The 27,919-nt window shown below is 34.7% G+C and overlaps 1 protein-coding gene across 1 annotated transcript; it reads right to left on the reverse strand.

Moving 5' to 3' along the window:
- SLC6A14 (solute carrier family 6 member 14) lies at positions 1-27,919 on the reverse strand. Its single transcript, XM_056125811.1, has 14 exons — positions 27,853-27,919; positions 26,754-26,919; positions 23,731-23,862; positions 20,671-20,832; positions 19,785-19,920; positions 18,550-18,682; positions 16,348-16,488; positions 14,806-15,034; positions 6,793-6,918; positions 5,088-5,206; positions 3,767-3,866; positions 3,401-3,510; positions 1,774-1,941; positions 1-358 (listed from the first exon to the last, which is right to left on the reverse strand). Exons 1-14 carry the CDS (start codon positions 27,898-27,900, stop codon positions 212-214), a joined length of 1,917 nt encoding a protein of 638 aa, XP_055981786.1. The 5' UTR covers positions 27,901-27,919; the 3' UTR covers positions 1-211.

The following is a 27,919-nucleotide window of genomic DNA, read 5'->3' on the forward strand; positions in this document are numbered from 1 at the left end:
ACAGAATCTAAGTAGAAATATAATAAGAACATTGTTAAATGCTAGTAGATTCACATTTTATATTACATTCCTGTTAAAATGGTGGAAAAGGTGATACTATTATGAACATAGTATATACATCTTAACTAAATTAAAACACAAATAAATAAAACCTTCCTCTATTTTAAAAGAATCACATTACACAACCAAATAAATGTTTAAAAATTGCAACTCATTCTGGTTTTCTATTTCCACTAACTGTAGGTATTTCATGGTCAGTTTCTTTATTAGGATCTACCATGTCTTTATATCTCTCCCCACGATGTCTTTCCAAGTATGGGCCCCAGTTAGAAGCTGGTCTGCAACAGCTTACAATGCGCTAGAAAAGAAAAAAACCTTGTGTTAAGAATGTAAGTGCCATAACTGTTAAACTAGAACAATCTCCATTTTTATTTTAAACAGTTACTTTGCTAATCTGGCTGGAGCGATAGCACAGTGGTAGGGCGTTTGCCTTGCACGCAGCCAACATGGCTGACCCGAGTTCGATTCCTCCGCCCCTCTCGGAGAGCCCAGCAAGCTACCGAGAGTATCTCGCCCGCACGGCAGAGCCTGGCAAGCTACCCATGATGTATTCGATATGTCAAACACAGTAACAACAAAGTCTCCAATGGAGACGTTACTGGGCCCGCTCGAGCAAATAGATGAACAACAGGAGGACAGTGACGGTGACTTTGCTAATCAAAATTAAATAATAATTGGTAAAGTAACATCCAAATACTTAATTCACAGTCTACAACAAAAGTTTACTCACATTTAACTATTAACTACATTAACTTAACTACAAAAACTTAAACTTTTGAGTATGCAATTGATTTCAAAAGAAAGGGTGAACCCATTTACAAAACAGCATTATTGTAAGCACTTTCACTGAATTCTCAGATCTTTCTGTATTGGTCTTAGCAGGAGGGCTGCATTGAAGACATCAACCACCGAATATCAAAGGAGACATTTAAACAACCAAAGAAATAAAGTCCCAAGATAACACCATTGATCCGTATCTATTCTTGAATGAATTTTGGAATTTATTTAAAATCTACTGACTCCAAAACCTGTCTTGCCATTGTCCTTGTGAGGTTGCAAATCCATTCTCCTTAGGCCTTGATAGGAAAGAAATGACATTGCTTCAAGATAATTTACCAGTTTTCTTTTCTCCACCCTAAACTCAGTATTAAGTTATGTTACAGATGAGGTTTCAAAAGTGAATATTATATATAGAAGGTAAAATGATCATTTTTTCTTCCATATTCAGGGAAAAATCAATGTAAACATAGAGAACATACTTCTCACCGGCTCACCTGAAAATAAAGCAACTAACAAGACTCCTCAGTAAAGGAGCACACAGTCTAGTAGAGGGAGTTTAAGTGTTAAATGGAGTATAATACAACGTTGTGCTTATAGAAATGGATGGTTACATCAAGTGTTGAATTTTTTTTGTTTTTGTTTTGTTTTATTTTTTGGTCATACCCAGCGATGCACAGGGGTTACTCCTGGTTCTGGATTCAGGAATTACTCCTGGTGGTGCTCAGTGGGCCATATGGGATGCTGGGAATTGAACCTGGGTCGGCCACGTGCAAGGAAATGCCCTACTCACTGTGCTATCATTCCAGTCCCAAGTGTTGAAATATTTTAAGTGAAAGACTGATTGATTTTATGTCATATCCCCACTAGAGTGTAAATTATCATTTTTATCTTAAGGACATTTTGTAAAATATAATGTTAATTTAATGTGCTTACTTGAAAGATGTTTCCTTTAGCTTGAATTATTTTTACAGTGGCTATAATTGGAATCCAAATAATGCAGAAAATAATCATACACCAGCCTAGAGCCACTGCCCAATTAGGGTATGGTATTTCAGCATATACAGGCCGATGAAATTTCACCAGTGACCAGATAAAAATTGCCTGTGAAAGTAAAATATAAAAAGACAATGCCAAAAATTAGTCTTGATTTTATTGAACTAATGGCATTTTGATTCCATTGTTTAGAAATAATCTATCAGAAGAAATTAAAATAAAATTATGTTTAATGATTAATATAATAATGTAACTAGCCAGAAGCTAACAACATAAATGAACCGACTTATAAAGCTTATAATTCAGCTTTGAATACTTTCTTCCCTAATTAGCACCTGCTTATTTTTACAAAATATACAACAAGATAATAATATACTTTATTTAGATTAAAAGTAAAACATAAAAAATCCTGTGATTGCACATTTAAATTTTAGCATGGTTTTATTCAATGGCATAAGATAGCCTACATATAAATTAATGATAATGTAAAGCACATTTTAGTGGACATGCTTTCATCCTCATTTAGCAATTATTTCTATTATTTCCCACTGCAAAGAGCACTCCTTCCTCTATACTTCTAAATCTCTCACTAACACACACACTACTGTGATTATTCACTAAGATGTGCTTTACTTTCAGTCTCTTCCTTTAAAAACAGTCTTTGTATGTTTGCATAATACCATGAAATCTTAGAGATAAAAATATAAGGCCAAATTTTTCTGTGTTTTTAGAAAACATACTATACCTTTTGAAACATTAACAATATTTAGAAAATTTTGTATAAATGACAAAATAAAAATAACTCTATATATGTACACATGTCTATAAACACATAAATATATAAACATTTTAGGCTAAATTATTTCATGACATTTTCCAAGATTGCTTTTGAAGCATGAATGCAATCACAACCATAATATTTCTATGAAGCTTTACTACTCCCCCTTATACCATTTTTTCCAACCCATAGTAGATCCCTATTCTGGTAAGTGTTTATTTTGGCACTTTCTGTCTTGTACATTTAAATATAGCATGTCTCTTTTGTAGGATCCCTTTTACTTTCTCTAACTTTTTAAATAAAACCAATTATTGATTTTATTAACCGTGTCCTATATGACATGGGTGAATTTGTTTTAGATATTTTAGATGCAACTTTTTATAATAAAATATAGAACTAAAATTTGTTGAGAGTTTTACTAGCAATTTTCACTGAATTTTATAAAGACAGAATCTTTACTGGTTAGAAATGTTATAGATGATTTGGAATAATCTTTTTGGGAATAATAGAAAGAAAGATTTATCTTATTGACAACTAAGTCTATGTGATTTTAAGTCTATGGGAGCCTATTCATTTTCTCAAATTTTTAAATGTTTAAACTTTTAGTGTTAAAAACACTGTAGTAATTTTGATATAGGCATGAGACAAAAGCTAAAAATCATTTACTTATGATATCAGTTTGCTTTATTACCACCAGTGTTAATTATTAAAGTTCATCTTAGAAATATTTAAATATTTTAATTTACATATTACTTATTGATATCAAGTTCATTGCATTTTAAAACTTACAATCAAAAGAATAGGTGTAATGGCAAACCAACAAGCTCTCCACCATAGCCAGAATATCCACCGTTTTGCTCCAATCATCATTTCTATATCTTCAATGAATCTGTTCCCTCCTAAGTAAAATAGAGAATACTATGAGAATAAAATATGAGAAACATTGCTCATATTTTCCTCCACTAATCATTATAACCCCAAATTACCTTTCTCTGTCTAGACATTTTCATGTATCATAGAAATGATATATATACATAATTACAATTTGTTCATAATGTTTTAGCCAGTAGATTTTACTATTATAGTAAGCATAATAAAAAAGAATTAAACTAATTTATTTTAGCACAAATATAAATAATTCTAGTCATTATTTACCATAAATCCAGATGATTCCTATTATTTCCAGTATAGCTGCAATTAAAATTCCCCATCCAGCACAGAAGTGATCGATCAGATGAACCCAGTAAATTCCAGCCTATGGAAAATATATCAATTGCTTGTAAGCATATTTTAATTATTTTTATAATTGATGAGATGTCAAAATGGATGCACAAATCTAACATGTTAAAATGATCTTAATATGTACTCTTTGCAATCATCTCTGCCCATATGTCAAATATTTTCTTTGAAAAAAAACCCCGAGTGCCCAAGAAAAGATGACTGGTTAAAGAAACTTTGGTACATCTACACAATGGAATACTATGCAGCTGTTAGAAAAGATGAAGTTATGAAATTTACATACAAGTAGTTCCACATAGAAAGCATCATGCTAACTGAAATGAGCCATAAAGAGAGGGACAGACATAGAAAGACTACTTTATATTCCTCAGATGAGTGGGGTCGTGGGGACAGGAGACTCAGCTACCACCATGCCAAGACCCAGAGACTATAAAACCCAGCTCCTAGAAGAGAACAGCGCAGAGTCTCCTGACCCTGCGCCTGGCTGTCCTCGCCGGGGCCCCTTGGAGGGGAGGTGGTTGAGTTTCCTTCCCCGCCATGACCAGGGCTCCGGCAGCCAAAGACCTTCAGAACAAGCCACCACCATGCTGAGACCACTCTCCACACGCATGAAGGTACCATCAAAGGAACAAAGGCATGCGGGTCCCGGGGCTGAGATCTCCAATCCTGCTCGGATCAGGGCTAAGCATCCTCCACCTAGATCCTCCATATTCCAGTAGGCAGGGGTCACACCCACCAACTGACCCCCTGGCACCATGTAATCTCATCAACGGCCAAGACCCAGAGACTATAAAACCCAGCTCCCGGAAATTGACATCTTATCTCATTCTTACTTTGGACAAACGAACAGGCTACTGAATGTAACCTGCCCACACAGCAGAGTCTGGCAAACTCCCCGTGGCATATCCAATATGCCAAATACCAGTAACAATGATGGGTCTCATTCTCCCTACCCTGAAAGTGCCTTGAATATGGCACTTTTTAAAAAATCTCAGGGCTAGGAAGAAGGAAACTTTACTGGGGCCTGCTCGAGGCAATCGATGAACAACAGGATGGTCGTGATTGTCGTGATTAAAAATCTGCTAAAATAGAGAAGAAAATCACAGATAAAACTCAAACTTGAACTAAATCACATTTAAATTTGTTTCTAAAAATTCTCTTAAACCTTGGTTTCGCCATTTAAATTATGGAGGGTATAACAACTATATGTTTTACCAAAAAAATTAGTATAGTATACCTGAGTCACACAGACGAGACCAAGAAGAAACAAGACCAAGCAGCAACCCAAGGTAATAGGAATCCTCATTTTCTTCATAACTTTGGGGAATAAATCTTGAATTGTTGTTGTAATCGTTTCTTCAGAAAGGGAAAAATAGTATTTTACACAGCAACTCATTTACGAGGAAATTCAGTCATATAAATTTATTTCTATTAAACTCTGGACATTTTGCTTGGAACTTGTTGCTTTGAATGAAAAGGAAAGGCAGTTTATCTCTTGTTTTCAGTATTTCAGTGTTGGGATAGGGGGATGGGAAAGTTTTATTTCAGAGTCATTGCTGAAAGTAGTCCTTGTTCAAATCATAAAATTATTCCATTTATTTGTTTTTCTAAATAAGGTTTCTTTTTAACTAGCAATTGTAATGTAGTATAGATCCCTGGGTGCTAAAGTAGTTGAAAGGAGGTTATATGGAAGGAATAATTCTAGTAGAGCTATTAAATAAGGTTAATATTTGGACTCGAGAGATAACACAGAATTAAGTTGCATTCGGCCTTCTTTCTTTTGATCACTGGCACCACATGTGGTCACCCAAATACAAGCAGGGGTGACTCTGCTACACAAAGTCAGGAATAGCTCTTGAAAACTGATTGGTGTGACTTGCCTCACCCCCCAAATGAAATAATGTGAATAAGAGGACAGAGCGAAAACTGATAAGGTGCTTACCTTGAATGTGGCTAACACGGGTTTAATCTAGGCACTCTATATATGTTCCAAGCCCCACCAGGAGTGATCCCTGAGTACAGAGCCATGGTAAGCCCTGAACACAGTCAGGTTTGGCAAAGTGAAGAGAAAAGGAGAATGAAAGAGATGGGGGAGGGGAAGGTATAGATAAAGGGAGAAGGAAAGCGGATGAGAGGGGAGAGAAGAGCAGGGGAGCGGAGGGGAGGAAAGGGATCATGAGTACCATGTAATTTTCTATATTTAGATGAGTGTTAGTTTGGGGGCCGCAAACCAATTCTTGGTGCTGTGCTCAGGGATCAGATCTGGCAGAGATTGGGGAATCATATGGAGTGCCAGGGATCGAACTGGGGTCAACCACAAGCAAGGCAAGCACCTTATATGCTGTACTATCTGTCTGACCTCAATAGTTAAAAGTATTGGATTTCTAGAAATAACACTGAGTACAAGCTAGAAGGGAAATGCGGTAAGAAATGATTTAAAATTTTAAATCATTTTATAGAGGGTGGGCTAGAGTGATAGCGCACAGCAGGTGGGACGTTTTCCTTGCACGTGGCTGACCCAGGTTCGATTCCTCCATCCCTCTCAAAGAGCCCGCAAGTTAACCGAGAGTTAATGTGGCACAGCAGAGCCTGACAAGCTCCCTGTGGTTTATTCTATATGCCAAAAAATGTAACAAAAAGTCTCACTTAGTGTTTCTGGAGTGAGCAGATGCCATTGGCTACAGTAGCATGCAAAAGGGAAGAATGGAAATGTTACTGGTGCCCACTCGAGCAAATTGAATAACGGGACGACATTGCTACAGTGCTTTGTAGGGGACACAACCAGTTGTGTTTTCCTCAGAGGGCAGGGAGAATCAAACTCAGGGTTTTGGATATTTTAAGCATATGCTCAACCATTTCCTTGGCCACAATAAATGAATATTTCTAAGTAAGACACAAGTAAAATATAAGGGAGATATGATAACACTGCAATTATTACTTACCAATTGAGGCAAATTGAGAGTCAAGTCCCAAAGTCAAAAGCATGAAGAAAAATAATATGGACCAGAATGGCCCACCTGGGAGTTGAGCTAGAGCTTCTGGATAAGCAATGAATGCCAGATCAAAACCTATGGAAAAAGAGTACTATTTTAATTTAAATTGGCTACCAAGAAAATATATGGCCCCTCGGCCAAGATGCCCCCCAGAACTCTGGCCAGATGACTTCCCCGACAAGAATTAGGACTGCATTAGAAGTGGGACTTTAATACTAAAGTGGCCAACTTCCTCACAGTTAACATGCATCAGCGGGGGGAGGGGGGCCACGTGGTATCTGGGACAGTGGCACCTCACATGGCTGCAGTTACTTTTCCCCCTTCCCAGGGCTCTGGACCCGCACCTCAGTCTTCATCATATTATTCTGAGGAGAACATCCTGGTGATCCCAATCACATTAGGCCAATAGTCTACTAGACTATTCCAATCTCTCCAAAATAATAGTGACAACAAGAAACTGAACAAGCCTAATATAAAAGAATACACCCTTGAAGCTTCACTAGAGGAGTCATGTAAATCACAGAGGAGACCAAATAGGAAGGGGAAAAAAAAGATGATCAAAATTGACCAAGCTCATCCAGAATCCATTCTCACAGTGAGAGGGGTACACTGATAGTGAACTGGAGAGTCCCACCTCTATATTACCATAACAATATGAAGAAACAGTGTAAATCCCCACCATGAGAAGAGGATTAAAAAAAGAGTCCAGAAGCCTCAATAGGGATGACCCACAAATATGATCTCTCTTATAAATAATTCAGAGATGAAATGCTGAGGATAATCAAATAACTCAAAGAAATGGTGGAACAGACACCCAGTAAATTAACAGTTAAAGATATCATTGCTGAGAAGTTCTCAGATCTGGAGAATGAAGGCATTCAGATCAAAGTAACCTGAAGGGTGCCAACAAAAAGAGAGCCAAATAAAAAGACTCTAAGACATATCATAATCAGAATGATGGATACCAAGGATAGACACACAATACCGCAAGTAGCAAGGTCAAAGAAGGAAATCAGATAAAAGGAACACCCCTTAGATTTACAGCTGACTTATCAGAGGAAACTTTCCAAGCCAGAATACAATGGTGGGATATAGTGAAAAATTTCAATTAAATAAATGCCTCACCAAGAATAATTTATCCAGCTAAACTCTCACTCAAACTTGAAGTAATGATACACTATTTCATGGATAAACAACAGCTCAGGAATTTCATAGACTCAAAACAAACCTTAAAAGAAAGACGAAAGGGGCTACTGTAAAACAAGAAAAAAAAACTACAAACAACAAACCTCTAAAGAAAGATGGCACAAAAACCCATGACAATAATCTCTCTCAATGTCAATTGTCTAAATGTACCAATTAAGAGAGACCGAGTTGCAAAAGGAATCCAAAAGCTGAACCCAACATTCTGATGCCTAGAATAAACACATCTGAACAGTCAGAGCAAACACAGACTTAAAGTCAAAAGACGGAAAACAATCTTGCAAGCAAACAACTCACTCAAAAGCCGGGCTGGCCATGGTAATATCCAACAACATAGATTTTAGGTTGAAAAAGATTAGAAGGGACAGCGAAGGCTATTTTAATAATCAAGAGATATGTACAGCAGGAAGAAATCACACTCCTATATGGACCCAATGAGGGACCAGCTAAATACTTAAAACAACTGCTAATAGACTTCAAGGAGGACACTGGTAGCAACACAATAGTAGTTGGAGACTTCAACACTGCCTTATCACCTATGAATAGATCAGTAAGATTAAAACTCAGCAAGGAAGTACTGGCTTTGAAGGAAGAAATAGAAGAGATAGGGCTGATGTATACAGAGTCTTCCAGCCCCCCTCCCCAAATACACATTCTTTTCCCAGTGGACACAAAATATTTTCTAAGATAGATAACGTGCTGGGTTACAAAACATACCTTAATAGAATCAGAAAGATAGAAATTGTATCAATCATCTGTTCAGACCATGATGCACTGCAGATAGAAATTAATCACACACAGACAGGGAGAATAAAATCAAACACCTGGAAACTAAATAACTCGACATTGAACAATGAGTGGGTCGGGAAGGAACTCAAGGAAGAACTCAAAATAAACTTAGAAACAAATGAGAATGAAGACACGAAATACAGAACTGTGGGACACAGCTAAAGCAGTGTTAAGGGGAATATTTATAGCCTTGCAAGCATTTCTCAGGAAGGATTAAAGGGCCCACGTAAACAACTTGACTTCCAAGCTCAAGACCTTGGAAAAGGAGCAACAAAAAGGACCAAAACCAGGCAGAAGGAAAGACATAATGAAACTTAGAGCAGAAATTAATGACAGAGAAACCCAAAAACAATCCAAAAGATCAATGAAGCCAAGAGCTTGTTCTTTGAGCAAATAACCAAGATTGATAAACCACTAGTATGACTCACAAAGAGAGTAAGAGAACCCTAATTAACTGAATGTGAAATGAAAAGGGGTACATCACAAGAGAAAACAAATAAATTGGAAAGATCATTAGAGATTACTTTGAAAGTCTGTATGCAATGAAACAAGAGAACCTAGAAGAAATGGATAAATTCCTAGATTCCTATAATCTCTCAAGGCTGAACCAAGAAGATGTGGAATACCTGAATAGACCTATTACTATCAAGGAAATTGAAACTGTAATCAAAAAATCCTCCCCAAAGCAAAAGCCCAGGTCCATTCACTAGCGAAATCTTCCAAACATTAAAAAGATGACCTACTGCCAGTCCTTTTCAAGCTTTTCCAGTAAATTGAAGAAACAGAAACACTCCCAAACATTTCATATAAAGAACATATCACCCTAATACAAAAAGCAAACAAAGACACCACAATAATAGAAAATTACAGGCTGATATCCCTGATGAATATGGATGTGAATATCCTCAACAAAATGTTAGCAAATAGAATACAACAACTCATCAAAAAGATCATACACCACGACCAAGTGGGATTTATCCCTGGATGCAAGGATGATTTAACATTTGCAAGTCAACCAAGCATTATCCTCAATGGGGAAAAACTAAGAGCCTTCCCTCTAAGATCAGGGACAAGATAAGGATGCCTACTCTCACCACTTCTGTTCAATATAATACTGGAAGTACTTGCAACAACGGTTAGGCAATAAAAAAATATTAAGTGCTTTCATACAGGAAAGGAAGATATCAGACGTTCACTATTTGCAGATGATATGATACTATACTTAGAGAACCTTAAAGCCTCTATCAAGAAGCTCCTAGAAACAATATACTTGTATAGTAAAGTCTCAGTCTATAAAATCAACATTTAAAATTCCATGGCTTTCCTATACACAAATAATGAGAGAGAAGAAAGCGATATGAAAAAAGCAATCACGTTTACAATTATGACTTAGAAAATCAAATACCTCAGAATAAGTTTGACTTAAGGAAGTAAAACATGTACAAAGAAAACTACAAAATGCTACTTTAAGAAATGAACAGGACATGCATGTTGAAAGTAGACTATGGAGTGAACATGATTGCCACTCAATGCCTCTTTTGCAGACCACAACACCCAAAAGGAGAGAGAGAACAAAAGGGAATACCCTTCCACGGAGGTAAGGTGTGATGGGGGGGGATAGGGGTGGGAGGGATACTGGGATTAATGGTGGTGGAAAATGGGCACTGGTGGAGGGATGGGTATTTGATCATTGTATAATCGAAACCCAAGCACAAAAATTTGTAAGTCTACAACTGTGCCTCATGGTGTTTCACTAATAAAATTAATAAAAATAAATAAATGAATAAATAAATAGGTGATAAAAAAGAAATGAACAGGACATGAGGAAATGGAAACATATTCCCTGCTTATGGGTTGGGAGAATTAACATTGTCAAAATGGCAATACTCCCCAAAGCATTATACAGATTTAATGTGATCCCTATAAGGATACTCACGACATTCTTCAAAGAACTTGATCAAACACTCCTGAAATTTATATGGAAGAACAAGTGACCACGAATAGCTAAAGCAATTCTTGGGAAAAATAAAATGGAAAGCATCACCTTCCTCAACCTCAAACTCTACTACTAAGTGGTAATAATTAAAACAGCATGCTATTAGGACAAAGGCAGAGCTGAAGACCAATGTAACAGGTTGAATATCCTTACACACTCTCTCAAATATATGATCATCTGATCTTTGATAATGGAGCAAGAAATGTGAACTGGAACAAGGAAAGCCTCTTTAACAAATTGTGCTCACAGAACTGGACAGCTATATGCAAAAATAATGGGCTCAGACCCCTACCTAACACCATGCACAAAAGTCAGATAAAAATGGATTAAAGAAATCAACATCAATAATCCATAAGGTGTATTGAATAAAAGGTTGGCAAAATTCTCCATTGACATTAAAGCTAAATGTCTTAAAAGATGAAACACCACTGACCAAGCAAGTGGAAACAGATATAAACATATGGAATTATCTTAAACTAAGAAGCTTCTGTACCTGAAAATAAACACTGGCCAGAATACAAAGACAGTCTACAGAATGGGAAAGGATATTTACCCAGTACCCATATCCTAAGGGGTTTAATATAAAGGCTATACAAGTCACTGGTTGAACTCTACAAGAAGAAAGCATCCAATCCCATCTGAAAACGGAGAGATGAAATGAAAAGAAACTTTCTCAAGTAGAAATCCAATGGCCAAAAGGTACATAAAAATGATCTTCATCACTAATCATCAAGGAGATATAGATCTAAACAAGAGTGAGGTATCATCTCACAGCACAGAGACTGGCACACACCAGAAGAACAAAAGCAACCGGTATTGGCGTAGATGTGGCGAGAAAGAGACCTTCCTTCACTGCTGGTGGGAACTCTGACTAGTTCCGCTTTTTTGGAAAACAACACGGATGTTTCTCAAAAAATTATAAATTAAGCTCCCATTTGACCCAGCAGTACCACTTATGGGAATATAACCTAGAGATGCAAAAAAGTACAGTAGAAATGATATCTGCACTTGTATGTTTATTGCAGCAATATTTATAATAGCCAGAATCTGGAAAAAACCCAAATGCCTGAGAACAGACAAGTGGTTAAAGAAATTTTGGTAGATCTCTACGATGGAATACTATGCAGCTGTTAGAAAAGATAAAGACATGAAATTTGCATATAATTGGATGGTCATGGAGAGTATCATGCAAAGTGAAATGAGTCGAAGAAAGAGGAAAAGACATAGAATGACTGCTCTCATTTGTGAAATATACAGTAACAGAATAGGAGACTAACACCTAAGGATAGTAGAGATGAGGGCCAGGAGAATGGCTCCATGGGTTGGAAGCTGGCCTAAATGCTGGTGAGAAAGACAGCTGAGATAGAGAAGTACCACCAAGTAAATGATGCTTGAAGGGCTCACTCAGGAAGGGAGAATTTTGCTGAAAGTAGACTATGGACTGAACATGATGACAACTTAGTATCTGTATTGCAAACCATTAACATCCAAAAGGACAGAGAGAGTAAAAGAGATTGTGCCTGCACAGAGGCAGGAAAGTATAGGTGGTGGCAGGAGGTATACTGGGAACATTGATGGTAGAAAATGGGCACTTGTGGTGGGATGGGTGCTCGATCATTGTATGACTGGAAAGTAATCATGAAAGTTTGTAAGTTTGTAACTGTATCTCAGGGTGATTTATTAAAAATAAAATATGAAAAAGAAAAAAAACCAAAATTTATGTGTGTATTTAAAAAATAGGATACTAGAAAAATCATTTTAAATTTGGGACCCAATCTATCCCATATATTCCTTAGCATTTTAGCATCATTTTGCTTTTTCAAAATATTTGACTTGGTTGTTTTATGATGCAATAATGTATGTTACTAATTAAATCATGTAACAAGATAAATTAAACTATTTCATTTAAAAATGAGATACATTTTTTAAATCGAAGACTGTTCTTACAAGAAATCAACTATTTAAATGATTTTTTAAAAATTGTTTTCATTTTTTAAAGATTAATGAAAAACTATTATCTTAAACTTCAGTAAGTTAGGTTACCTTTATATTAGCTGAGACATTAAAAAATAATTACAGCTCTCTGGAAAGAAAGATGGCGGCCGCACGGGAGCCTTGTGGACAGCAGGTTTGAGCCGGGGCTGGCGGGAGCGGCAGGGACCTCATGGGAAGGGGGGCTTTGTGGGCCGTCCCCCACGCCCCACCGAGGTCTCCAGCTGCCCCCCACGAGCGGCTCTCCGGCACGGCCACGACTCCAGGGCACAGAAACCAATCTCTTAACTAGCTAACTTTTAATAGAAATTCTTCCAGGGTCAATAAGTAAAATAGCAGAAATTCAAAACCACGTGGCCACGACATCATTTTATTCTTAAACCAAGTTGTAGAAAGCAAATCATTTCACAATGCTGTTTCAGCATGTCTGATTGTGGGGGGTGGGTCGCAAACTCTAAACAATAATTGTGCATCTTCTATCGAAATAATCTGTCTAGTCAAAGTAGATAGAGTATTAACTAGAACTCATCTGCCTCAAAAGAATTGGGAGGGGTGGGAGGTGGGGGTCTATTAGGGTTCAGGGTTAAAAATAAGTATTGGTAAAGGGAAATGTGTTTGATATCTACATGACTGAGACCTAAACCCGAAAGCTCTGTAACTTTTCCCACGGTGATTCAATAAATAAATAAATTATTTAAAAAAAATAATAATTACACTATAAAGAAAATTAAATTATGTAATTTTTTTCTTGACTGTCCTTCCATGTACGACCATAATCATTGTGTGCAGCTCGATTTTAATTGGTTTATGAATACTTGCAATATTCTGTATGTAATGAACTTGGCATTCAATATTTTAAACTTGATTACACCATTAAATGTTTTTACATTTAAAATTTTTAAGTTGTTTAAGTTTCTTCAAACTCCTAGAGGACTTAATTAAGTAGAGCTAAATAAAATTGACTTATAACCTAGACTCTATGGCTTCCTAATTATTTGATCTTTGGTATTATATAACATGTCTATGTATTAATCCTTCAAATGCAAATGATGACTGGTCCGTAGAAAATATCCAAGACCTTTTTCTATTCTTAATATCTGTTTTTTGGAGCGATAGCACAGCGGGTAGGGCGTTCGCCTTACACGCGGCCAACATGGCCAACCCGAGTTCGATTCCTCCGCCCCTCTCGGAGAGCCCGGCAAGCTACCGAGAGTATTCGATATGCCAGACACAGTAACAACAAAGTCTCCAATGGAGACGTTACTGGGCCCGCTCGAGCAAATCGACGATCAACGGGAGGGCCTTTACCTTTACCTTAATATCTGTTTTTATTCATTAGTTTCACCATTAATTCCTAGACAAAGATTGAAATTAATAAGAAATTCCTATAAAAAGATCTCTAGAATTATTTCCTAAAACTGTTTAGTCTGATATAATGTTTTTGATACTATAGGAAGCTCATAAGACAGATTCCTTTAAAGCTGGACAGAACCACATATTCAAATAAAGTTACCTCTTTGCCTATGATATTAATAAACAGATATAAATACATATTCCATACAGTAATTATACCAAAGGAATTTTTATATATGTGTATGCATATATATCATATATATGCATATTCACTCTTTCTTTGTATTGTGACTATACACTAATAAACACATATGAATTAAATAAAAATAATTCATATAAAGTTTTCAGCAAAATTCCTGATATTTGAACATATATAACAAGTAGTTTATATTTAGGACTAAATGCAATTTAGGTAAAATACTTTCTTAAACAAGTTTCAATCAATATAGTCTTATTTTTTAAGATCACCTAAGAATTATTACATCATTAAAACAGGTATGTCGAAGTAAATGAGGAAGAAAATGCAATACCCTAAATTCTGAGTTCTTTAAGTAAATTCTATGAAAGAAATTACTTTTTAATCAGTTACAATAAGTTAATCAAACTTAGTATCATATGTCATTACATACCTGATTTTACAACCTGAGAGACTTCCTTTCCAGATATATGAGCCATGTGTCCCAAAATAGAAAAGATAGCAAATCCAGCAAACACACTAGTGAGGCAGTTTGTCAAGCAAACTACTATGGCATCTGAGAAGCAGTTGTTATTGAACTTATTGTAAGATGACAGAGCAACTAAGCCACCCCAAGCCACTGAGAGGGAGTAAAATATTTGAGTAGCAGCGTCTTTCCAAACCTGTGAAGAGAAGACATTTTAAATATCCGCACATAGGTTTTTAAAATCTGTATAAAATATTTCATATGTGTAAACTTTAATATAAATAACAACAAAATGAACACACAAGTACACCAATTAGCTTAAGAAATAAAACATTACCAGTTGTTTAAGCCTGTAGTTTCCCTTCAACCATCCAGTGGAAACTGCTTTCCTGATTTTTGCATTTATTGTTTCTTTGAAATCATTTAGTTTTTCACTACATAACTAAATAAACTTTAGAATGTATCTAGCTATGAATCTTTTGAAATTTTTAGAAAACCTATCTTTTTAAAAAATTTTTATTAGTGAGACACCATGAGGTACAGTTATAGACTTACAAATTTTGTGCTTGGGTTTCAATTATACAATGATCAAATACCCATCCCTCCACCAGTGCCCATTTCCCACCACCACGGATCCCAGTATCCCTCCCACCCCCCATCCCCCCCATCCCACCCTGCCTCTGTGGTAGGGCATTCCCTTTTGTTCTCTCTCTCCTTTGGGTGTTGAATGTAAACTTAATGCTTATTACTGCATTCCCATTTTTATGTCAAACACAGAAAGAACACAAATTTGTGAGATTTGATTAAAGATAAGACTTGGAGAAGCAACTTAAAGAATATAAAAATGCTTTTATTCTTTTTTCCCTTTTATTTCCTTTTTATCATTTTTGGGTCACACCCGGTGATGCACAGGGGTTACTTCTGGCTCATGCTCTCAGGAGTTACTCCTGGTGGTGCACAGGGGACCATATGGGATGCTGGGAATTGAACCTGGGTCGGCTGTGTGCAAGGCAAATGCCCTACCCGTTGTGCTATCACTCCAGCCCCTAAAAACATTTTTTAAATAAACTCAAAGCTATAAAGTTTAAGGAAAATTGAAGCGTCTACTCAGAAAATGTCACAACTATAGTAACATCATACAACAGAGGTAATTAATAAATCTTTAAAATCGCATTGTTAAATAAGTTTATAAATTTAAAAGTTCACTGCATATTTTATCTTGTTTAACACTATTTGGTGTGACTCCAAAACCAAAATAAAAAATAACTTTTTAAAGAATGATAAATCATACATCCTGAAGAACAGAAATACTAATAAATTTAATCACATGTCTGAAGACAACGATTTTCAGTATTTGCTTTAAAATTTTTCCTCAGAAATTGGAAGGATGGAGTCATGGGTGTTGGGATGCTGTAGGACTGAAATCCAGTCATGAAAAGTTTTGTAAGGGTCTATCTCACAGTGATTCATAACAAAGTTTTAAAAATTGTAAGTCAAATTAAATCTTACCTCAGCTTCCATAAGTTTTGTAAAATTTGACTGTGATCCAATATAGTATGAAATGCCTTTTGATGCTCCTTCCAGAGTTGCACCTCGAATTAACAGGATGAGTAGGACAATATAGGGGAAAATAGCTGTAAAATATACCACCTACAAAGGAAACCAACTACAAGTTAACATTTTCATCATAACTCATAATTCTATACAAAATTATAAGTTGATAAGAGCAAAATGTATTACATATTTTATCCTTATTAATATTTTTACCGGGTTGGAACAATAGTACAGTGGGTAGGGCATTTACCTTGCATGTGGCTGACCCGGGTTTGATTCCTCCGCCCCTCTCGGAGGGCCAGGGAAGCTAACAAGAGTATCCAGCCCACACAGCAGAGCCTGGCAAGCTCCCCATGGCATATTCGATATGCCAAAAACAATAACAAGTCTCACAATGGAGACATTACAGGTGCCTGCTCAAGCAAATCAATGAACAACAGGAGGACAGTGCTAATATTGTTATAATTTAAAGTTAGTATAACTTTAAATTATTAAATTAAACTTTAAATTTGCCCTTTCCACACTGAAGACCACTAAATAATTTATTTTCAAAACATTTGAAGCAATATTTTCCATATAGATATTGTGAATACATCAGCATTGATAAAGTTGAATACAGGAATATATTTCTGAAATATATACTTATAAATGTCTAAGCAGACTGAGTAATACAAGAATATATTTTTTCCAAAATATATCCTTATAAATGTCTAAGCAGACTGAGTATTTAATCTCGGTATTTACTTAATTGAGGTAGAAAGTAAATCATTTAACATTATATATGAAACACACACACACGCACACGCACACACACATACATATGCTTAGTTACCAAGGAGAAGGAAAATAGTCTTCTAGTATAGATGTCCAATTACCATGAAAACTGATTAAAGAGAGTACTGTACATTTGTCATATCTTAAAAGTTACCAGGAAAATTTAACTATATATATAACTATATATATAAGCTATATATAATATATAACTATATATAAGCTATATATAGTTATATATATTATATATTATATATATTAACTATATATAACTATATATAAGCGTGTGTGTACATATATACTGTATATATACACTCGTACACTGTTATATCCCAGGTAACACATGGTCAAGATAAGAAGATTGCCTTTAAGAGGCTAAGCTTTTTATTAATGTGGATAATTCTATTCTTTGATCAATAAATCACTTATATTTGATAATATGCCCAAGAGATAATTTTATATAATTCATCCAGAGACCAATAAAATTATTTGCCTGAGTAAATTGCCTTAAATTGAATTTTTAATATAAAATACAAAACCTAACTTTTCACACTATTTTTGTTATCTTAGTAATAGGATACCATATTACAACAACATTAGCTAAATATTCTAGATACTGTTATAATAAACCTAAATGTTCTAGATACTGTTCAAGTAATTCAAGGATAGTTGCCAAAGTTATTCTTGTCCTCCATCTTTAAGAAAATTATAATCTAGTAGTGCAAATCTACCAAACATTCACTTTTTTGGGAACTGTGCAACTGTTCACTGGTAATACATCATGTGGCTCTCTGAAATTTCCATGATACTCTAAAAAATTAAATAAACAATAATATGGTAAAATATGACATTTTTCCAAGAGATGGCTCTGTCGAGAAGGATTTTTATAGTCAATTTTGGGAAGCTTTAAGAGACCAATTGTACTTTTTATACTATCACTTTCCAGTAGGGGAATCTTGACACTATTACCCTATATAAAATGCTTATCTGTTCTGGTTGACTATAATGTATGTAAAAAATATGTGTAGCTTTTCTAAATCAAACATGTATAATTCAACACGTATAAATCAAGCAATGTATAATTCATTTTTAAATGCTCACTTATATAGTAGGAAAGAAAATTAGAAACATCCTCTCAAGCTTCAGTATTATCAAGAAAGGTCCAATTTTGGAGTAAATGCCTGCACTTCTCTAGCATTAGTTTTTGCGTCTTCTTTTTAAAACAATAGCAGTTATATATTTTCTTAGTGTGAGAGAAATACTTTAAAAGATTTTACAGACTTGAGTCTTCTCATTACAAAATAAAACATGTATTTGATAATGCTTTACACTGAGCTACAATTACATTGCAAAACAGTTACAATACTTCTGTGTTTTCCAAATTACCTTGCCAGAAGACTTGATTCCTTTAAATAATGCTGCTCCAACTATGAGCCAAGCCAGAAGAAGACAAAGTGCTAAATACCACACAATGACTCCAGTCTCATCTATTCCACTTGACCGTTGGAGCGCCATTTTACTGAAAACACATAAGTCCTTTAATGAACACAGAATTACTTATCTTATTACAGTGAGTTTAGCAATATATGTCATCTGGCATGGGGAAGTTTGTGGGTCTTTTATTAATACATAAAGTCCTGTTAGCTTTTTATTAATACTATTACGTAGAGAGGCAAATAAAGTTCATTGGAAAACACTACATCCGGAAATGTAGAATTAATTGCAGCCAGTCCAAAGTTCTAGACATTAGAAAAACGGATCTACTGATTCCTTAGCTATGATTTCCCCTAATCATTCAGAACTTGTATATGTAAAAATAACCTTGCCATCAGTTTGTTTGCTTTTGGTCATTAACAGTATTTTTCTGAGGCTAAAAAAATAAACATTTTAAATTGTGTTAAATATTTTCTTATTTAGCACACTTGTTTCTAGTAAAACAAAATGGCCCAATTATTTAAACCCATTTCTACTACTTTCTATACAGTTCTAACAATTTCCAAGAGGGAAATCCATAGGTCTACTATTTTAACTCTAAACTTGATGTTCATAGCCTTTAAAAATCCAAAATTTAAAAGGTTCACAGATTATCAACATGTACATAAGAAAATGCATATTACAGCAGCAGAAAGTAAACTAGGTAAGGGCAAAGGACTATACAATAAGAGTAAAAAGAGATTACTTGAAATTAATAAAGGTAAATATAACCCATTGTATTCCTACCATCTAATGATAATTTTAAAAACATGTATAATGAGAATTTTCTATCTTAAATGGCAGTTTTTCAACAAAACTCATCATCCAATTGTATATCATTAGAATATTCTCATTGTAGACTAATATTTGTGAATATTTTTATCATAGTCCCCTACATTATAGCTAGTATGTACCAAATAAGTCATTATGACAGTGTTATATCTATTTACTAATTGATATGCAATAAACTATTTTAATAGCAAATTTTGCATGTTACTACTATTCACACAGAATACTTAAACATCTGAGTCAAATGAATTATAATTTACTACATTACCATTTTTACATATCAGTTAAGAAAGTTATGATTATCTTTATATTAAAACTTTCAAAATCTGTGGAAAAAAATAATAATTTAGTGTACTTACTTCCAATATTGTTCGCTGGGAAGTTGCCCTGGCTGATAAACTTCACTTCCATTGATGCAGCTAAAATTGTTGTCATCAACCCAGCTTTTATTCACATAAATTATTCCTGACTGTGTATTCACATTGCAGTATGCCACTAAAATAATTTTTAAAAAGAATAAATACAGAGATTCTTAGTTTCGTAGAAGTACTTTCTTTGAAAAATTCAGTGTAAATGAATAGACTTCTTAAAATGCTACTTGGTAAAAAATCAAGTAGAAATTATCAAAGTGGAATAAAGCATGTTAAACCATTCATCATATTAAATATCTACTCCTAAATTATGGTGAGCATGCAAATATCTATCATTTCAAAACATATAGCAACTGAAGAGTAACTATCATTTCAGTTGTGTTTCAGTGTTCTAAGGAATGCTCAGTATGTAAACTCTTCAGCCTATATAGATAAATGATACCTTTAAATATCTAACAAGCATTCCATCTTTATCCTTCGGCATACAAAAGCAGTTCCAGTTGTAATCAGTATATAACAGTGGTGCTAAATTATCTCAAAGATTAGCAATATATGTCATGAACAGCACTCATTGTATTTGTCAACACACTAATACATATCATGAATAGCACTTTTCTCTATCGGTAGCTCATTTTCTAACTTCTTTTCTGTCCACAACTTAGGCATTCAAGAAGTATTCCTAGAAACTCTTTAGTTTTCTTGGTGTCTGTTTGAAATAAGCATATTGCATAAATCAGCATAGTTCATTTAAATTGCACCAAATTGATTAGAAAATGACTTTACCCTCAAAGCTGAGTCAGAAAATGTGAAAGAATAGCGTGGTTAGTGATGTTTTAGAAACAATGCTATGTAATAATAAGTAAATCAATTTTACCTATAGGGGATCTGCTACAGTTACTATCTGCCCAATCAGAACAATTTTTCCATGGTAATTCACTTCGAAAAGAAGCAAACATGTAGTAAAGACTATAGGCAATTATGACATTATAATAGATTGTGACAAAAATGGATATCAGGACCATTGTAATTCCCACACCTGAAAAACAGAACAGTTAGGATTAGAAGAAAGCAAGTGAAATTTATTTTGACATTCCATAAAAATACACATTCCAATTTCTACAAAATCTTTTAAATGATAAGATCTTATTAAATAAAAATACTTTTATTGGGCGAGGCCAATTCGCTGGATCAATAGCACAGCGGTAGGGCGTTTGCCTTGCACTCAGCCAACATGGCCGACCCGAGTTCGATTCCTCCGCCCCTCTCGGAGAACCCAGCAAGCTACCGAGAGTATTTCGCCCGCACGGCAGAATCTGGCAAGCTGCCCATGACGTATTCGATATGCCAAACACAGTAACAACAAAGTCTCCAATGGAGACGTTACTGGGCCCCCTCGAGCAAATCGATGATCAACGGGAGGGCCTTTATTGGGCACGAGTAATAGTACAGTGGATATGGCACTTGCCTTGCATGCGGCAAACCCAGGTTCTATCTCTAGGTTCTATCTCTGACACTACATATAGTCATCGAGCACATTAGGAATGATCTCCTGACTATAGAGCCAGGAGTAAACTCAGACTGTGTACCACAGACTGTGCCCATCCCTCACTTCCTGAATAAAACAAAACTAACCCTTATTGAAGTAACATTGGTTTTCAAGACTGTATATGTTTAGAGATACAATTTCATACATTTTCAAACATATTACTACACCCATGGAGGGAGGGTAATACTACTCTCTAAGTAGTTTTTTTTTTCTAGAAATTTAAATCATTTTGATGTTTATTCCTGGTGTCACAACAAATAACACTTTTTGATGATTGGCTTTCTGGCATACTTGAAGAGTTTACTTGAAAATGCTACTCTTTGTTAAAGGGATATCTATAGTAAGCCATAAATTCCACATAAGGAAAACCCATGCCGGCTAGTCTTTCATATTAGAGTACTATTTCTTTATTTATACCTTCTAATTTTATTTTTAAATTTATTTTTATTTATTATAGTTTTGCTAGTCACAATAGCATAAAACTTTATGGTATTAATATACAAAATTACTACAACTAACCACCACCAAAATATCCACAACTCTTCCAGTCACTATATCACGTCAAGTCTGGTGGTCTTGCCCCCTTATTTTGTTCCCACTATTCGGTGATTGGTTTTATATTCCAAGGCCAAGAGTTAGCCATTGTTCAGTACTGTCTATTCTCTTGCTTGTCTCTATATTCTACCAATGAGTAAGAGCACCTGGTATTTGTCCTCCCGTTGACTTATTTAACTTAACATGATAAAGACTTATAATTTTAAATTCTATATATTCTATTTACTCGCTGAAATATTTACATCTTCATTCATGAAACAGGGTTTTGATAAATAGGAGATAAAAATATCTGAATTTAATCCCTGAAAGAACAGCAATAATATTTTTGCAAGCACACCTAAAGGGAATTCAATAACTTAGTAAAAGTCTAAGTATCAGTGGACTCTAATTCAGTGATTTCAAAATGAAATTAGCATACTAAATATTACTCTTATACTTAAGATCTGCTTTAGAGTTTGTAACCTTAATATATCAGTATTAAAGCCTATTACCTCAGATTTTTTGTATTATTGAAAAATTATGACAATAACACAAATTGTTTTCATAATGACTATAAAATATATAATGCATAGCAGTTTATATCAATTTTAAGAGACAAAACACACAGTAAAGACTTAACCAATTCTTTGTGCTTGTGTTCTAAAGCCAAAAATGAATTACTGAATCACTTATGCTTTTTTATGACTCTATCACTGATTGGTGATTCATACATGGGAATTTAGAGAAATGGTGAAGAAATTTAAAATTCAAGAAATTATCTTTTCTAACTCAATATATTTGAGAAACCTTTAATTTTGCTATTCATAGTATAGCAGAGATGGCTATTATATTGAAATGAAATTAAACCAGAGAGATAATAGAGGGGTTTTGGCTCTTGCCTTGCTGTGGTCAACTCCATTTTCATCTGGAGCATAGTATATGGTCCATCAAGCACTATCAGGAATGAACCCTGAGCTCTGATAGATGTGGTGCAAAAAATAAATTAGAAAAATTATACATGATATTGCATTGAATTATCCTGGAATTATAACTTTTTTTACTGTAGGTAAATATTGGAAAAGAGATAATGACCACTTTTCATGGATGTCCAACTCCATAAATTTTATGCTGAATTGAGTCTTTTACAAATAGTTTCCAAGGGCCAGAGTGATAGTGTAGAGGGTATGGCACTAAAGTCTTGTGTACAGCCTATCCAGGTTCAATCCCCCACAATCCATATGGTCCACCAAACCTTCCAGGAGTGACAACTGGATACAGAACCAGGAGTAAGCCTTGAACACACCCTGGTGTGGCCCCGAAACAAAAATTAAACAATGTTTCCCAAGCTAGCACATGCCAAATGACATCTAATCTTCAGACTGAAAGGTTGTTTGATGTTTAATAACAATCAGGGCATTAAAAAAAACTGTACAAGTATCCAGTTATTCTATTAGAAACATCCAAGAAAAAAATGGTGACCTGCCCTTCAACTTTTCTGAATGAAGCATTGTGAAAGATCTGCAGGAACCAAAAGACAAAAACTGCACATTAAGTAGAAAAGAGTCAGAACCATGAACTTTATGCACAACCTGACTATGTGCCAAGAAAATTTATATACGGAAATAGAAGCATATTAATACCTTTACAAACATCTCTAACATACTGCCTAATCCCTCCAATTTTGTTGCATAAAGTGGACAGAAATTAAAATGAACATTTGATTTTAATAAATACAGTGGCAGGTGTTCAGAAAAATAAGTTATGCTTTTTTGACTTTAGGATGCCCACATTAAAAAATAACAAGTTCTATGAGAAAATAATCCAAAATACAATAAACTAATGGGAATTACAGACCTTGAAACAGTGGAAGAATCTTCCAAACTGAAACTGGACCTAAACTAGCAAATTGTCCCAGTGAACATTCCAGGAAGAACAAAGGTAAACCAGCCAGTGCCAGCATAATAGCATATGGAATCAAGAAAGCACCTAAAAAAAGCAAAAATAACCAATCACAATTACATTCCAAAGTCTTGACGGCACTTGATAACCATAATAACATTTTGAAAACATACTGATTCAGTGGTGTCAGTGGATTAGTGGTCCAAATACACTGCTTTCTGAGAAAAGCAGTAGATTCTCTAAATCTGAATTCCTCATCTGGGACTGCTAACGTTACCTAACAAGGTTATTGTGATGATTACAGAGAAATAAACAGCCTGTAAAATGTAATCCAGAGGAATTGAATGATCTCAGACTTTGGAGGTGATAGACCTAAATTTATATTTCTGGCTTCACCACTTACTAGTTATGTGACCTGGGGCAATTTACTTAACACCTGAACCTTGGTTCCTCATAAATGGTAGAACAATATCAACACATCAGTTTGTGGTTAAAAGGTTCAATTACAGTCTATGTGGAAAGACTTGGTGAAATAACACACAGTGGTATATATTCAAAACCAGTCTCCCTACTCTTCTTTCTTTAAAAATGAGTAATATATTTTTTGAGGAGAGAGAAAATGCTTAATGTGGCTTAGGTGCAAGTAGTTACAGTTAAAGTCAGTATTCTCCAAATTGTCATAAGGGTCTTCATTCAATGTTAATAGAAACTTAATTATTTTATTAGAGCAACTTGAACTTTTTAGCTATGTTCTTTTACAGTTAAAATATCCAATACCCTTTAAGAACAATTTAATATTTCCAATTTTTCTACCTTCTTTTGTGGCATTGTGCTGCTCTTTAGAACTTTTGCCAGATTACAGGTAGAAGCAGGAACAGAATATAAAACTTATTGATCAAGTATTCTATAATTTTTAATGAAATTTAATACAAAACTCTGGGAATCAGCAGATTAAAAGGGCAATTTTGGATTTTGGAAGTTTCACTTGCCTATGGTACATTTTTCCTCATGTATTTTTCATATTGTAATATATTAACAACATACCTAGGAATTATATTTCCCAACCCTTAAACATACTCTCCTAAAAAGCAATAAAACAATAAAGCATTGTCCTATTCAGATCTCTGGTCACTAGAACATAGGGATGAACATGTTTTTATTGATGTTGCAATTTGCATAACATCATTACAGTGAGTAAGAGAAGTAAAAATCTCATCAACAATAAGAAAAAGTAGTACAAGTATCCTGTTCAAATACAAAAGTATACCAAGCTTTATCAGCTCACTTTAAATAGTTTTTATCAAAAAGGGATTTTTTAGTGCTCATTAATTATATCATCATAATTAATAAGACCCATAAAATGTTCATACAATAAAACAATCACAACTTAATACTGCTTATTTAGAAGTTAAAATAGTGGGATACTTTTTTAATAAACCACTAAAAAGATTCTAACAAAAATTGTTTCAGACTTTAGCAATAGTTTTTCCAAAATAATCATATGTTAAAGAAGATTTGTTAAAAGATCTGAAAATTTTGAATTTCTTGTTCATTTTCAACCCTAGGGAAATATATAAAAGTAAGAGAGAGAGCCTAGATCATCTCTTGTACAAAAATATGACCTACAAAAATGAGGACTAGCATGACCTTAACTTTTAGAAGAAATATGAAAGATAAAAGTTATAATAAATAAAGCTAAGTCTGTTTCTGTAATATTTTGAAACTATTTAAACAGATTAATGTTGCTTCTGGAAATTAATGGAAACTACTAGGTTTCCATGAACAGGAACCCTATTTAGAGCCATATGCATAGGTATATCTATTGTATTAAGTCACAGGTAATTTCTTGCTTTGAACCTGAGCCCAAGTCTAGCCTGAATGCTTTTCTTCCCAACTATGGGTTTTAGGTCACAAGCTAGAGAAATATTATAATTCCTAATGCCTCTTCTAGCTAAAATATATACCAAACCTATGACAACAATGGAGTGTCTAAGTAGGGGAATTTAAGATAGCATGAACTCAAAGTGTCTGATGAGCAGAGTTTTTTCATTAATCTTTGAAAGCAATATGATTATTTTAATGCAATCAATAAATAAGAAACGTGAAGAAATATAACCATAGAACATTTTAATATACCAAGAAAAATAATTTTAGTGGCACAGTTTTACTGGTACCCAGTTATGAAATAGGACAAGTCATCTCTACACTTCTAATAGAACCTGTAATTATAAGTAAATAAAATATGGTGTAAGTGAAAAGTTGTTTCAACATTATTAGAGCATTAGGTAATTCATTTTGTTTCTCTTTGTGTGTCACCTGAGAGCTCCTTTTTCTTTGTTTTAATTGAGTCTTCCTTAATGATCTATAAGGTATGAACAGTATTATTTTGTAGAAATTAAACACCTGGCCTTGAACTAATCTCTGCATTTCAGAGGATTTCTACATGGTTGATCCAATTTGGAACACATGTAACTAAATATTTCAGTTTAAAATACTAAACCTTTAATTACTTTTTAATTAACTCTTTTTCCACTTGTATTTCCCAAACAGAATGCCTTTTTCTGTGTAAATGACAATTTATTAGAGATTCTTTAATAGCACTAGAAATTCCTATTTCATTTACTTAGATTCAGCTATAAACTAAGGAAAACTAAACCTTAATCTAAACAGATTATTATAGTCACGCAAATAAATTAAGAAGAGTAAGTAGTCAGAGTTAGAGGTAACGTGATCATAAATCATAAACTCAGAAATGATAAATACTAAAACTTTTATGAGTTTATAGTTGAGGCTTTTGTAAAGCCAGTGTCTTAATTGGGAGTTGGAACCCACTGTCTAATAATAAATGTAGAGAGTTGGTTTCACCATCTTCCTACTAACCCAAAGTATCAAAGTATCATTTCCTTAACATTCAAAATATTCTCAGAGGCCCATTTAAAACTGGAGGAAAAGAATTTCAAAGGCCTGGGGGAAAATACCTCCACCATTGTTGTAGGTCAAATATGGGAATCTCCAGACATTTCCCAGTCCCACTGCATATCCAACCATGGAGAGAAGATAATCTGACTTTTTGGACCAGTTACCACGGTCCTGATTCTCATCATTTTCACCAACATGGAAATTCTCCGATGAAGCTGTCACCTTCTGCAGAATAGAAAAATGAAAAGCTCATATTTCTACTATTAAAAATAAAATCACACACAGAGACAGAGATATGTGTGTGTGAGAGAGAGATACAGAGACAGAGAGAGAGGGCCCTTCAAATTTTAATAACAAGACTTTCCAAAGTTAGGAATATTTCTGCCATGGCTGCTTTTACTTCATATTTGCCCCTTTAATAAAGCTCTATAGGAGGATATACTTATTACAGGAAGGTTTATCTAAAATTTAGTGAAAAGTTACATCTGGGGCAAGAAGCATGAAGGAAATGATAAAGTTTACCGATAAATTGGATAAATAACATCTCAAGCTCATATGTCTTAAAGATGAATTAGAGAAAATCAGCAGTCTTTAAATTGTGGGAAATTTTGGAGAAGAATCTAAAGTAGCTCCTCTTTTGAAAAAGACCCCATTCCCTACAAGTATATAAATTCTGATATCTTATCTCAATGTAAAATCAGTAATTTTATGAAAGCTGCAAAATAATCAATTCTGGAGACAAATTCTCCTGTCCCACCAGGTGGAGCAGCTCTCTCTTCACTTAAGAGGACAGAGTGTCTCTCTTAACCTGTTAACTGCTCTTGAGTCTGGAAGGTTCTTCTGATCAGATAAGGACAGTGTGTGCATTTGTGCATTGCCTTCCAGCATATGGACACAAACAGCACATAGAGAGGGACAAATAACAGGATTTGCTAAGAGCACTAAGGTAAAGGATGATGCGACCCTCATGTCCCTAAGATCCTAGGTTTTCTTGTCCTATTTTACTATTACTGTATGGTGACAGTTCAGGCACACTTGAAGGCATTTGAGCAGAAATCTGAATAACTATTCTGGAAAGTAAAAATGAAGACTCGCCCCCCACGCTTGAGTTTTCCCTTTCCAGGCCCTCCACACATCCCGCAGTTCCCAAACCCATACCTCCTTCCCTCTGCACTTGAAGAAGCTGGGACACTTCAACTTGTCCATGGTTCACTCACTCACTCCC

The sequence above is a fragment of the Sorex fumeus genome, unplaced genomic scaffold, assembly GCF_029834395.1.
Source record: "Sorex fumeus unplaced genomic scaffold, SorFum_2.1 ptg000058l, whole genome shotgun sequence".
Classification (NCBI taxonomy): Eukaryota; Metazoa; Chordata; class Mammalia; order Eulipotyphla; family Soricidae; genus Sorex; species Sorex fumeus.

What these genes read in the sequence shown, in the direction of transcription:
- SLC6A14 (XM_056125811.1), bottom strand. Translation starts at nt 27,900, where the DNA reads ATGGACAAGTTGAAGTGTCCCAGCTTCTTCAAGTGCAGAGGGAAGGAG. An exon ending in GATTCTTCCACTGTTTCAAG is followed by an intron (nt 20,833 to 23,730) that starts GTCTGTAATTCC and finishes TCTGTTTTTCAG; the next exon opens with GTGTGGGAATTACAATGGTC. An exon ending in GTCTCGTCTGTGTGACTCAG is followed by an intron (nt 3,867 to 5,087) that starts GTATACTATACT and finishes TATTTTCCATAG; the next exon opens with GCTGGAATTTACTGGGTTCA.